The following is a 14,112-nucleotide window of genomic DNA, read 5'->3' as shown; positions in this document are numbered from 1 at the left end:
GCCTACCCCTTATTCTTAAACTGTGGCCCCTGGTCTGGATACCAATAGTTAGTTACCACAATCTGTAAACTTCTTTATCACGTCCCCTATGGTTAATTTTAACTCATTAACAAAATATAACCAAATCTTAGAGAGCAAGAACTGAGCCATGTAGAACCTCACTTTAACAATCATCCAGTCACAAGCCACCAGTCAACAATTACATCGCTTCCTTCTTCTGTGCCAATTTTATCTGACAGGTTTCTGCTCATTTCCTAAATGACCATATCATCATCACTGTTTATAACATCTCTAACTTTTGCTTCACAGGCAAAATGTGAAATTATGACCTGTTGAAGTCTATTTAAAAAGCCAGTGGACATATGGAGGAGACTGCTTATTAATTCTAAAAAAATAAGTTTTCCAGAATCATTCACAAGGTGCCTTGTCAGATACCTTTTAAAGTGTCATATATACAGCTTCAAGCATGCACTTTCATCAAGCCTTTCTGCTAGTGCATCAGGTAACTCGTTGAATTGGTCAAAGATATCTGTAGGCTAGTTGTATAGGAAATTCTCTGCCACAGAAGGCAGTGGAGGCCAATTCACTGGATGTTTTCAAGAGAGAGTTAGATTAAGCTCGTAGGACTAAGGGAATCAAGGGATATGGGGAAAAGGACAGAACGGGGTACTGATTTTGGATGATCAGCCATGATCATATTGAATGGCAGTGCAGGTTCGAAGGGCCGAATGGCCTACTGCACCAATTTTCTATGTCTATGTTTCAATGTCAGTGCCATTTGTTGTCAAATGGTTAGTTCACTCCTAGCTAAGACTGCAATAAAAAATGAATTATAGCATGAATATACAATAGTTGTCATGTATCAGTGAGCATGGTCAACATTTTCATATTGTTCATAAAATAATGTGTAAGGTGTAATTCCCAAAGTACGAGATGTCACTGACAGTCTCACTTCCAATCTAAAATCCAACATATGTTTGTGACATGCTGTTTGTACTTGGGAGCTATTGGAAGCTGAGAATGTTGGAAGCTTGATATAAGTACATTTTTGTTACAGCACACACAGCCATAACAGGGTTATTAACTCCTGGTTTAATATATTTAAATGACAGATAGCAGATGCATGTTAATGCTAACCCAGCATTCATAAACATTAAGATAAATGTGTAGATTGGCCATTGCCATGAGTTGTTTGCAGAACCCATTTATTTTCTTGCCGAACAGGATTTTTTATTTTTAGTTGTTCTTTTTGAATAGTTCCTTCTTGCTCTCATTCTCTTCCTATCTATATAAAAAATGTCTCTTGAGTTTCTTTGATGCAGTTTCAGTTATGTCAAACAAATTCTATGCTCTGATAACATAATTATTTTCAGCATACTGCAGTTCTTCTGCAGAATGAAATGGCCTTGGTTTGATTATTACTTTTTGATGGCAGTAAGACAGCATTGTGGCTCATTATTTGTAATGTAAGTCAAATAAAATGCAAAAACCTGAATTGTGAGGTTTCATTATGTACAACATTTTCCCTTTATCATGCTGTGTTGGAATTGTAAGTTTCAGCATGTTGTTTCCTATTTATATATCAAGGTCATGAATTTATTGTGTTTTTTTTGTTTATGACTTATTATCTATTTGTATTGTGTTTACGGGACTGCAAGTACAACTTTAATTGTTCCATTGTTGGTACATATGACAATCAAACACTTTTGACTTGATTCTTGACTTGCAAGTTCTCATAGCTGTCTGAATTCAGGCCAGCAGGTGTGATTATTGAAGCCAGATCTTAAAGGGAAATGCCATCATTCTTGCAGTTATAGGAAATGTTGCTACTGAAAAAATGGATGCTGGAATTACATGAAAATATCAGAGGGACCTGGTTAAATTTAGCAAAACACAGTGTCTGAAGGAGGCCTATTACTCGTGCAAGGGCACGAAGCTGACCCTCCAAGGCTGCAACCAAACTCTTATGCAGGAGGTTGACAAGATCTCTGCAAGGACAAGCGCGAGATCTGTGAATGCTTGCACTTTTGGAAAACCTGCAGTGCAATGGCTGTGCCTACTCTTGTGGGCTGAAGTGAAACTAGGCGGAGTCTCTTTTCCTTGAGGATAAAGTTTGGTTGATGATTCCATCGCAATAGCGAGCAGCAAACTGAGGTGTGACAGAGATCAAGAGTAGCAGCCTGTGCTGGTTCTGATGCTCCACTAATGAAAATGATCATGGCCATAAAGGGCAAAGTCGTCCAAGCACTTGCCTGAGTGAAGCTGCATGGAGGTCACAGAACACTACAGATGTCAGAAGGTGAAGAATGCAGTTTGAGTCTAGGCTCTTTAAATGATTCTTTAAGAGTAAGCTACGAGGAGAAATGGAGTCAATAAAACTGTTCCCAAAGTTAATAAGTACCATCTTTTTTTTTCCTGAAGCAGTGAGTTTGGGAATCTCACTCCAGATTACTTTTATGTATTGCATTACATTTTGGCCAGAAATAAATACTGACAAAGATGAAAATCCCACTCACACAGAAATGAAATCAGGTGTTGATTTTCAAAACAAAGGCAAAGAATGTGTCAAAATGTATGCAAAATTGCTCTATACCAGCTACAACTGCACAAAATTGTTTAGCTATAGGCGGCACGGTAGCGCAGCAGTAGAGTTGCTGCTTTACAGCGAATGCAGCGCCGGAGACTCAGGTTCGATCCTGGCTACGGGTGCTGCACTGTAAGGAGTTTGTACGTTCTCCCCGTGACCTGCGTGGGTTTTCTCCGAGATCTGCGGTTTCCTCCCACACTCCAAAGACGTACAGATTTGTAGGTTAATTGGCTTGGTAAAATGTAAAAATTGTCCCTAGTGGGTGTAGGATAGTGTTAATGTACGGGGATCGCTGGGCGGCGCGGACTTGGTGGGCCAAAAAGGCCTGTTTCCGCGCTGTATATATATGATATGATATGATATGATATAGAGCAGTGCAAATGAATATCTGGGAAATGATCTGTAATTTCCCTAAAAAGGAAGACTAAAGTGGTGAACTGATTATCAAGATTACCAATTCAACGACTGGTGAAATTGCATGCCTTGCTCAAGATGACACTAACAGTCAGCAATGTTATTATTTCTTTTTTTTTAGTTAGCTTTCTATAATGCATCGTTTGCAATGTCCACGGTTATATTTATTTCATTTATTGGAACATAGGAGGCTCCTGACTACAAACACTAAACTCCTTTGCTACATTCTTGGAGCAACAACAGATGTCTAATGCTAAAACATGTTTTCCCAAAACAATGCCTGGCTGAGCAATATCTCTCTTAAGCTATCAATTCTACCATTAAAGCTACCATTCTACTGCTCTGTAGATTTCTCTTTCCATCGTTCTGTTCTTTCTGCTGTATTAAATTACAACTATAATGTATCACACATTCATTTCAGCAGTGCAAGTTAAGAATATAGCCAATATCGCCACAAAACATGACTATTGAGGTTTTGTGCTTGAAAATGGTGCATGCCCCTGCTACCAATATATAAGCATTATTAATGTAGGCACAGAATTTATTCTGCTGCATATTATATGATTAAATAAAACTTGGGCATCTTTATTTATTGCTTAATGAACATTACAAGTCAGAATTTTATTATGTTTAGCATAATATATATTAATAAACTAGAACACATTTCATAAATGCTTATTTTCCTACTACTGTGCCTCAGTAAATGAAGACCGCTTAAAAAAAATATTTTGTTAAGTAGTTTCTTGATTTTGAATATGGCCGTTTCCAAGAGGACAGAGAAATAATACAGTTGCATTGTGGCCAAAAGTCAAGGCCTTCACCTTATAACGACAGAAAAAAAGACTCCCTGCCCACTAAGATTTTATAGGGCTATTTTTCTTCCGATTGTAGTTTAATACTTTGAAGCAGTTTGTTTCAGCTTCCAAAATACCATAGATCCATTTGCAAGCTAACTGATCCTGATTTTGATTTAGCATTTTGTTTTCATCAAGTTAAAGGCTCAAATCAATAATTGCATGCTTAAAGATTTGAGTACTTCCTTTAAAACTTGCAGCAAATAAAAAATCCATTCGATCTGTAGATACCGGAGTAAAAGATCGAGGCGCCTGGACATAGATTTCTTCAAATTTTGCATAGCCTTTCTTTTGACTGTCCCACAGATAAATCTGAGAGAAAGTGTAGTCACTTCCTACAACCAAATAGTGCCGGTCCTTGAATGAAAATGGCTGGAGAAGCATCGAGCCCCGTGAGGGAAGATCCTGCACTTCAACAAACTGCTTTGTATTCCACTTCATTATTAAAGAGTCGCCAATAAACCTTGTCAGACAAATGAATAGGTCATCTTTAATTCTAAAACTTTTCACAGCAATAACATCCTCCATAGCTTGCATAGTACTTTGCTGCACAAACTGCTTTGTATTCTTGTTCCATTCAAAGATCACAGGGCTTTGTGACCGACTTGTTAGTATTAAACAAGATTTCCCATCTACACTAACAAACTCTGAGTCTGTATCTCTAAACCATTTGTGCAGAGTCTGGTAGGAATAGAAAGCTTTGCCATTCCACTTGTATATTGTTGATAACCCAGCTTTGGAACTATCTACTATAATGAAGAACCACTCGTTGTCAATCTGGAATGCCTCAATGTCATTCGGCTTTGAAATTTTAGAAGCTTCAATCCCTTGAAATTTTACAAATTTGGTCCAGTTCTCATCATATTTGTAAATGGCAGAATCACCAAAGAGTTGTGCAATCACAAGAAAGACCTGTTCTTCAATTGTTATTGCTGTACATCCAATTATGGACTGACCTGCAAATAGAGCACACTGTTGTTATTTCACATAATATGCAGTGCGGTCAAGTAAGGAACTCACAAATCAGAACACCTCAACTATTATGAATGCTCCTGGAATCAAAATGACTTGAACAACCTTCATACATCAGGAATCAGATTTTAAACTAATGTATTTGCCTAGGTGTTGTGGAGAGCCAAGGCTCACCAATTATTCCTAAAGAAAGCCAGCCACAAAAGTTTTTAAACAAGAGTATGGCAATTACATCTTTCCAGACTTGCCTTCCAGCCAATCACTAAACACCCAGAAACAAGGATGTCAACAAACAGGCCGAACAGCTAATGCGATGAAACATTTTCTGGACAGCAAACCAAAGGAACATAAAGCAAAAATTATACTTAACATTTTATTCAGTTGATTACAAAGTCTACACTTGATCTTGCCGATGTACACAAGGACACATCGAGAACACCGGATGCAGTAGTGGATTAGATGTGGTGCACGTGAACCTCTGTCTCACCTGGAAGGATTGCTAGGTATGGGAGGTAAGGGAGGAGGTAAAGGGACAGATGTTACATCTCCTGTCATTGTACGGGAAAGTACCTGGGGAGGGAATGGTTTGGGTGGTGCAGGATAAATGAACCAGGAGGATCCTGGCAAGTCACGGTCATACCTGACAGTAAGGATGGTTCACCCGCCATGAACTGGGAACTGCCCGAAAGACCCGGTGGCCATGTGGCAGGATGCAGAAAGACCCGGTGGGCCGTGGCCTGTAGAGGGGAAGCAGCAGAGCCTGGTCCCTGCTCATCCCATGAAGACTGGGCACGGAGGAAGAGGGAGTCGGCAACAATGGTTAAGAGGAGCAAGGCCAGTAGGCAAGTGAACCGGGGTCTTACCTCCCGCACCCTCAAGTTTGGCTGTGGGAGGCGCATCCAGGGCACGAAGGTGACCGGGCAAGAAGAGGAACGTCGGTATGCTGAACGATCCAAGGGCTTGCCTGAATCAGGCACCACTCCATAAGACCTAGCACACAGAACGGACTTTGGAAAGGATGCCAAATCTGGCGACTCAAAAAAATTTCATTGCGTTTTACACATCTGACAATAAAGCACTATTGAACTATAAAGCACCATTGAACTATAGAACCAAGGAGTTATGGAGGGAGCGGTCTTTGCAGAAGGATGAAAGGGGTGGGGATGGGATGATGTGACTCGAAGTGGTATCACGTTGGAGGTGACAGAAATGTGGGAGGATGATGTGTTGGATGCGAAGGCTAGTGGGGTGAAACATGAGGACCAGGGGAACTCTATCCTTGTTCTCTCTGCGGGAAGGGGGAGCGAGAGAAAAACTGCAGGACACAGAGGAGACACGGGTCCAACCATCTAGGAGAACAGGGGGAAACCATTTTTACTAAAGAAAGAGGACACGCATGTTAAAAATAAGAGGGTGACGAGGGAGAAGGTAGGACCTCAAGGATAAAGGAGGGAATCTGTGCAGGAGCCAGAGGATGTAGGTATGGTACTAAATGAGTACTTTGCATCTGTATTCCCAAGGAGAAGTGTGGAATACAAATAAGCTAGGGCAGTTTGAGATCGCGAATGAGGCTATACTGAGGTTTTTGAAGAGGTATAAGGTGGATGTCCAAGGGGCCTGATGGGGTCGATCCCAGGTTATTGAGGGTTACAAGAGAGGAGATGGAGGGAGCCTTGATGAGGATCTTTATTTCTTCTTTAGCCACAGGCAAGGACCAGAGAGTGGTCAATGTTGTTCCTTTGTTTAAGAAGGGGAGAGAATCCAGGCAACTATAGGCCAGTGGGAAGAGAATTCTTTGAGATATGATTTACTCTCATTTGGAAGAGAATGGGCTAATTAAGGATAGCCAGCAAGGCTTTGTAAGTGGCAGGTGGTGCCCTGATGAAGGTAGGACAGTGGATGTTGCACACACTGATTTTAGTAAGGCTTATGTTAGGCTGATCCAGAAGATTAAGATGTACTAGATCCATGATGACTTGGGTGGAAATGCCCAACATTGGAGGGTATAGCTATAAGGGAGAGGGAAAAAGTTTAATGAAGAAGTGTGCGGCAAGAATTTTACACAGAGAGCAGTGGGGACCTGGAACACATTACAAGAAATGGTGGTGGAGGCAGATACGATAATGGCGTTTAAGATGTTTTTGGATAGGCACATGGAAGTGCAGGGAATAGAGGGATATGGATTATGTACAGGCAGATGAGATCAGTTTAACGGCATCATGGTCTGCACAAACATTGTGGTCCTATGTTACACCATTCTATGTTTCATGTTCTAAGACATCTCGGATGTCCTAGAAAGGAAAGCCTCATCTTCAGAGCAGATGTGGTGAGGATGGAGAAATTGAGAATAGGGCATAGCATCTTTGCAAGAAGCAGGGTGGGAGGAAGTGTAGTCCAGATAACTGTGGGAGTTGTTTGGTTTGTAGTAGGTGTCATTTGATAGCCTTTGCCGTGATGGAGACAGAGATATCAAGAAAGGGGAAAGAGGTATCAGAGATAGTCCATGTGAATTTGAAGGCAAGGTGGTTAGTGTTAAAGTTAATGAAATCAGTGAGTTCTGTACTGATGCAGGAGGCAGCCCCGATGTAGTCATCGATGTAGTTGAGAAAGAGTTGGGGAATGATACCAATGTATGTTTGGAATAAAGACTGTTTGACATAATTGACAAAAAGGCAGCAATGTAGCTGATGACACATTTAACCTCAGAAAGGTTTGATGTTCACATTCGGCATTGATTCCATGTTGATGGCATTGGCAAAGACAGAAGAAACTCGCCATTTGCAGGAGAAGGGAGTTGTCAGTTTTAGACAGTCGTGCTGGTAGGTGTTTACAGTTTTGGATAATTACAACTGCATATTTCTGGCCATTAAATTTGTTACTTACCTCCATTTTTTTGAATGTGCATTGCCAGTACCAATAGTACTTGTTATTCAAATAATTAAGGCATGAAAGGTATATTCAATGTGAAAGCCATTATCCTTATTTCTCACTATTTGTGGTACACACTATTTCTGGGTTCTTTATCAGCTGCAACTGGACCATGGGTTTATTGCTAGAATGTGGAGCGTCTAATATCTTGTTTTGATTTGTGTAAATACTCAGCATCAAAGCAATATATTTTACAGTAACATTTTACAGTAACATTGCAAAAGGCATTGTTTTGCCTTTTGCTTCCTCTAAGCTCTTGTATTTGAAGGCATGGCCTCTCCTCTGTAACAGTGCAATATCCCTTCTGTACAATTCACTCAGCTGCACTAATGAATATTATTGCAGTTCATGCCCATACATTTTCCAATGTTATCTGAAGCAAAGCTAAAAGGTGAATCAATGTGTATCTACTGTATATTGAGCCACTGTTTATACCTGATTTGTGGACGCAGAGTAGTTGTGTGTATTTGTTAGGAAAAGACCCTGCCATAAATGTTATATGTGCACCATTACAGCAGTAGCATTCCTACCATGTCCGTGAAACTCATTTTTTTGAAATTATGTGAAGAATTTCAGAGACAGAATACATTGTGCCACTGTTACAATAAGGTGCTAAAGTAGGGAAGAGAAAAGTGCAGGAGACCTCCTAATACAAGAAGGCTTTGATGAATGGTCACTGACTGGAAATGTTAGCTCTGCTCTTCTCTGCTTTTGCAACCTAAATTGCTGAGTTCATCTTTCAGCATGTTTGGCTTTTATTTCAAATTTCCAGCACCCATACAATAGCTTTTTTGAGATACAGCGTGGAAATCGACCCTTTAGCACACCGGGTCCGTGCTGACCAATGAACAACCACACACTAGTCTATCGTACAGAATTAATTTACAGAAGCCAATTAACCTACAAACCTGCATGTCTTTAGAATGTGTGAGGAAACCAGAGCACCCGGAGAAAACCCATGCAGTCACAGGGAGAACGTACAAACTCCGTACCCATAGTAATTCAAACCCAGGTCTCTGGCGATGTAATGCAGCAACTCTACCACTGTGCCGCCCTAAATAGATGAGGCAATTAATTTCCCCTCTGCAGGGAGATCACATTATAGTGGTGCACAACACTGCACCTGGTGGAGGACACAGCTTTGGTGACCAAATCCGACCCTGATTTGCAGGTCTGAACGTGTGGTATTTGCATATCCTTCCTGTTAATGCCAGGGTTTCCCCCATGTCCTTTGTCTCTTCCCACATGGCACAGACATGTAGATTCACAGGAAGGATATGCAAATACCACACAGACAAACACTGTATAATTGTCTTCCGTGCACACGCATGTGGTAGGAGGAAATTCATTATATTGACAATGAAGGAAGTCATCAGAGACCACAGGAGTCATTGGCAATCCTCTTATCTGAGGGCATTGACACATTGAATCAAATAATCATCCCACTGGCTTCCTGTTACCTTGGATTTGATTATGGCAAAACCAAAGTTTCTGCTAATCAGTCCTTTGACATTCCCTTCTGTGGAAATTAGTTTTATTCATTTGGTGAAGTTCATGTAGAAACCTCACTGATCAAATTCAATGATTACTACCAATTTCTTGCTATTGAGGAGCAGAATTCTTTTCATTTAATAACCAACAATATCATTGCGGCTTTTGGTTTGCCAGATGGAATTTCTCTTTCTATTTAAGATTTTGTTTATCTGAAATCTCATCTCATTTCAGACGAAATAAACAACCAGTGCAGCAATGGCCAGAACTGCACAAATTACCTCGAGGCCTTGTCCAATTTTATGGGAGGACTTTTATTTTTAAAGCATTTTTCGAATCTGTTTCTTTTCAGTCAACACATCGATTGGAAGTTTGGTCTGCGCACCTGGACGAGAGAAAAGTGAGGGGAAAGATCAGGAGTCAGGAGCAAAGAACATGGATGGAAGTGGATTGAGAAAATGGGAGAGCAGAGGGCATCCATGTTGTGGATAAATCAATTAGTGGAAGGGAGAAGATTGTCAGGTGGCGCGAGAGATTTGGAGATGGTAGGGCGGCATTGCCCAGGACCACAGAGGGTAAAGGGGACACCAGATGACATGGGCGGTGGGCTGATTGTTGGGGACATTAGCTTGGTGACTGGGTTGACCAGTGGTCTACATGCAGTACAGCACATACCCTCACAGCACATGGTCTGTTCTGCAGTCATCCTGTGTTACAGTTGGAACACAGATTAAATATTAATCATGTAGCTTCATGAAAATATTAAATAAGATGATTGAAAATTTAAACTCAAGCTGAACTCTATTCCTTCTGTGGGGATGTCACTACTGATATGGAGTTTTGTCTCATGCTTTGCATATGTGCTTAATTATTAAAACTAGTCTAATTGTTTAACCACTTTACATATCAAAATTTAAGCATCTGGAAAAACTAAATTTAGAGCTATTCTTAAACGTTCCTACTTCATGTTATGACAGCAAAACCAGAGAAATAATGTAATGGTGATAAATCATGATAAAGTCAAGTGTATCAGAGTTCGAATCACATCATGACCTGTACAATAGGCATCCAACCATCAATAGATTTGTTGCACCAATGAGCACTGTCATATCACTGGTTTTTATATTTATAAACCCGCACAATTTTATGATCCAGAACTAGTATGTGAGCAGATTGAAAGGAAATACCTTTGATATTATTTTTTTCCCAGCCTCTGCTCTGGCAGAAATTTTCTGTAGGCTACCGTGCATTGGACCTCTTTCTTTCACCCAAGTGACCATTCTTCCTCAGTAGCTCCATACAGCAATTATGAGACACCTCTCCATGACGGGCACATTTCTACCTTCTCCTTGTGAATTCTTTTGAATGTAGACTTTAACTGGAGTAATTGGAAATCAGTGCTGGAGATTTTGCCCTTCCCACCTGGGACAACAAGCATGCAATGTTATCTGTCATTGATTCTTAAGCCAGCTCAGTGCAAATCAATTTTTAGCTAATGAATCATGGTTTCCGCCCTTGCCTGACATTTGTAGTTTGCATGGTTGACTATCAGAAGAATGTTAGGAAAATTAGAAATTCACTTAAAAAAAACGGCAAATGTTAGTTAGATTTGCACATACCAGTAATATTGTAAAAACTTCTAAAATTCATCTCGATATGGTCCCATTCGAGCACGCTGCAGTTTCCCACATTTGGTTGTGCAATTGCTACATAAACATCATCCTTAAAAGAGAATGTGTCCACTGATACAGACTCGTACGGTAAAATCTGGTGCAGTACGAACTCTGCAAATAAAAACATTGTATTTCAGACATAAGCATCAAAATAACAAAGGTAAATCAGACATTCAATCAGTTGCCTAACCTTTAGCCATTTTGTAAAGCAAAGATTTTACGGTGTATTTCAGAGAAACAACTATAAAACAATGGCAGTGTGATTTTAAAGAGCAGGTTGGAACATTCTGTGTAGGAAGGAACTGCAGATGCTGGTTTAAACAGAAGATTGGCACAAAAAGCTGGAGTACCTCAGCGGGTCAGGCAGCATCTCTGGAGAGAAGGAATAGGTGACATTGCGGGTGTCTGGTATCAAAAGCTTTACTGAACCTTAAAGTGAAGTGCAGCAATAATATATGCCCTATATTTATCTCTTACACAGTTAGAATTACACAGAAGATTCTTTCAATATTAGTCAAACACATTGCTTAACAAAATATTAAATTTGCATTTTGTAATATATCTTGCTGTGAGTGACATGAAAGGAGCATTTACAGGAATGGCACTGTGGCACAGCGATAGAGTTGCTGCCTTACAGCGCTAGAGTCCCGGGATTCTCATTTTCTCCGAGTGCTCCGGTTTCCCCCCACACTCGAACGACAAACAGGTTTGTAGGTTAACTGGATTCAGTAAAAAATGTAAATTGGCCCTGGTGCATAGGCTGGTGCTAGTGTGCAGGGATCACTGGTTGGCACAGACTCGGTGGGCCGAAGGGCCGATTTCTGTGCTGTATCTCTAAACTAAACTAATTTACAGTATCCACGCTGATACTGTACAATGAAAATATTTTGCAGTTCACTTCATACTACTTCTTAGACATCTTAATATTTCCTTCATTTCACCATTTATTGATTATCCCTCAGCGCAGCACTGCTCCATACACCAGGGAGTCACAGCAGGTGGTGGGGGAACATCCCCAGATTTTTGAAGACCTATTGGGTACATGTAAAGTGACTGTAAAGGTTACCCACTGCCATCAATCTTTTCTTCTTTGCCTGCTTGCAGTTTGCTATCCAATACATATCAAAGGCCCAGCTGCCCATTAAAATAAGTGCATTAGACAGATGGATAGTTTGTCAGAACTGAGAGTCAGGTAAACCTCCCCACGATGTTCATTCCCAGAAGGGGCAAGTACTCAAAATCATACAGAGTGCAACTATTCTGCAGTCAGAACCTTTTATAAACCAGAAAGGATATTCATATGCAGCTGAACTGCATGAGGATGTGTACCAGTTTCACTAGGAGCATTTATACTGTAAAGACCCACATTTCAGTCCTTTTCATTTTGGGAAACCGACTGGTGTGCTGCTTCTGGGAAGACCAATATTATCTTTAAATCCATCTTAGAATAACCATCATGCAGGAGCACTGTGACAGACACAAAAGGAGTGCTCAAAAGTAACTCACTAGAATATTAAAGGAATGCTACAGGGTCCCGGATAGGAGTGTTCAGTACTGATCAGCAGTGTTCAGTACTTGTCAGCAGGGCCGTTTCTACAGCATTATGGGCCCCCGGGCAAAGCAGTGTACTGGGGCCCCTACCATTACTCTCCCCCACCCCCCTTTCCCTACCAGCCCCCCCCTGTCGTGCCGGCGAAAAGCACTTACCGAAAAGCACTTAGCGATGGACTTGGGGTGCAACATTGTTGCGAAAAGCACTTACAGATCGCTGTGAGAAGCACTTAGGGACCGAAAATGTTGCGAAAAAAGCACTTATTGAACCTACATTTTTAAAGTAGTATTTATTTATTGCAAGTCACTTAACATACACAGATCAGCATGGGGCCCCTATGCTCGTGGGGCCCCGGGCAAGTGCCCATCAGGCCCATGCGTTAAGACGGCCCTGCTTGTCAGCAGGGGGTTTACAATGATGTTCAGCAATGGCTGCCTCACCAACATTCCGTCTGTCCTTTCCTACTTTGTGTTTTAATGGTACGTGTTAAATGCTTTTAGTGTTCTTTAGCTTGTTTTATGTAGGGGGGTGGGAGGAAACTTTTTCTTAAATCTTACCTCGACAGAGATGCAATTTTTTTCCGTATCGTATCTCCGTCCGCACTGCGACCCAACATTGAGGAGTTGGTGACCGTTGCTGGAGACCGATTGAGCGCTCCACCGTGGGGAGCCTATGGGACTTTAACATTCGCGGAGCCCGCGATCCCTTTGCCAGGGATTGACCTCAGAGCTCCAACTGCAGGTGCTTGCGGACTTAACATCACGGAGCCCACGGTCTCTGGTCAGAGACCGACTTCGGGGACTTCGAAGGAGCTTCGACCGCCCCGACCGTGGGAGAATAAAGAGGTTGGACTTTTTTGCCTTCCATCACAGTGAGGAATGTAGGGAATCCGCTGTGGTGGATGTTTATGTTGTGTGTCTGGTGCTTTTTTTGTATGGCTGTATGGTAATTCGCATATCACTGTACCTTAATTGGTACATGTGACAATAAAAGACCTTTGAAACATTTGAAATATAAGGGGGAAATTACCCAATCAACTGCGGCCAATTAAGATATGTCAGTGAGCAGCCAATAATCAGCATGTCAAGAAATAATACACAATATTTTCCTACAAGGTACAACAACTTGACAAGCAAGGTGACCCTTCCAGGGCTTACCCGAGAAGTTCAAGATAGTATTAAATCAAAGGACAAGTCTTCTAAGGGAGAATTTTAGAATTCAAAGCCAAACCAAAACACATCGAGTAGGAAGGAACTGCAGATGCTGGTTTACACTGAAGATAGACACAAAATGCTGGAGTAACTCAACTGCAGATGCTGGTTTACACCGAAGATAGACACTGAAGAAGGGTCTTGATCCAAAATGTCACCCATTTCTTCTAACCAGAGATGCTGCCTGTCTCCAGCTTTTTGAGTCTATCACAGAGAGCAGATAGAATTTTAAAAAAAATTCATGTTGATTGTGAATAGTGGAGTCCAAGTACGCATCCCTGTGGCACGTCACTGGTAATGTCATGCCAGCTTGAAAAGGGCACGTTCATTCGCACACTTTGCTTTCTGTCTTTTAACCTGTTCTCAATCTATGCCAGCATGTTATCTCCAGTTCTATGCCCTCTAACTTTGTTGATCAACCTCCTGGGTG

General features: G+C 41.2%; 1 protein-coding gene across 1 annotated transcript in view; it reads right to left on the bottom strand.

The window, feature by feature from the left end:
• Window positions 1-3,597: 3,597 nt before the first annotated feature.
• Window positions 3,598-14,112, bottom strand: part of lgi2a (leucine-rich repeat LGI family, member 2a) — a 32,117-nt gene continuing 21,602 nt past the window's right edge. The window contains exons 7-8 of the mRNA XM_078410816.1: window positions 10,866-11,030; window positions 3,598-4,811 (exon numbers count right to left, since the gene is read on the bottom strand). Coding sequence (XP_078266942.1) covers window positions 3,994-4,811; window positions 10,866-11,030 — 983 coding nt within the window. The 3' untranslated portion in view covers window positions 3,598-3,993. The remainder of the gene's footprint in view (window positions 4,812-10,865; window positions 11,031-14,112) is intronic.

The sequence above is a fragment of the Rhinoraja longicauda genome, chromosome 1, assembly GCF_053455715.1.
Source record: "Rhinoraja longicauda isolate Sanriku21f chromosome 1, sRhiLon1.1, whole genome shotgun sequence".
NCBI classification, from domain to species: domain Eukaryota; kingdom Metazoa; phylum Chordata; class Chondrichthyes; order Rajiformes; family Arhynchobatidae; genus Rhinoraja; species Rhinoraja longicauda.
This window is presented reverse-complemented; position numbering and strand designations above follow the sequence as displayed.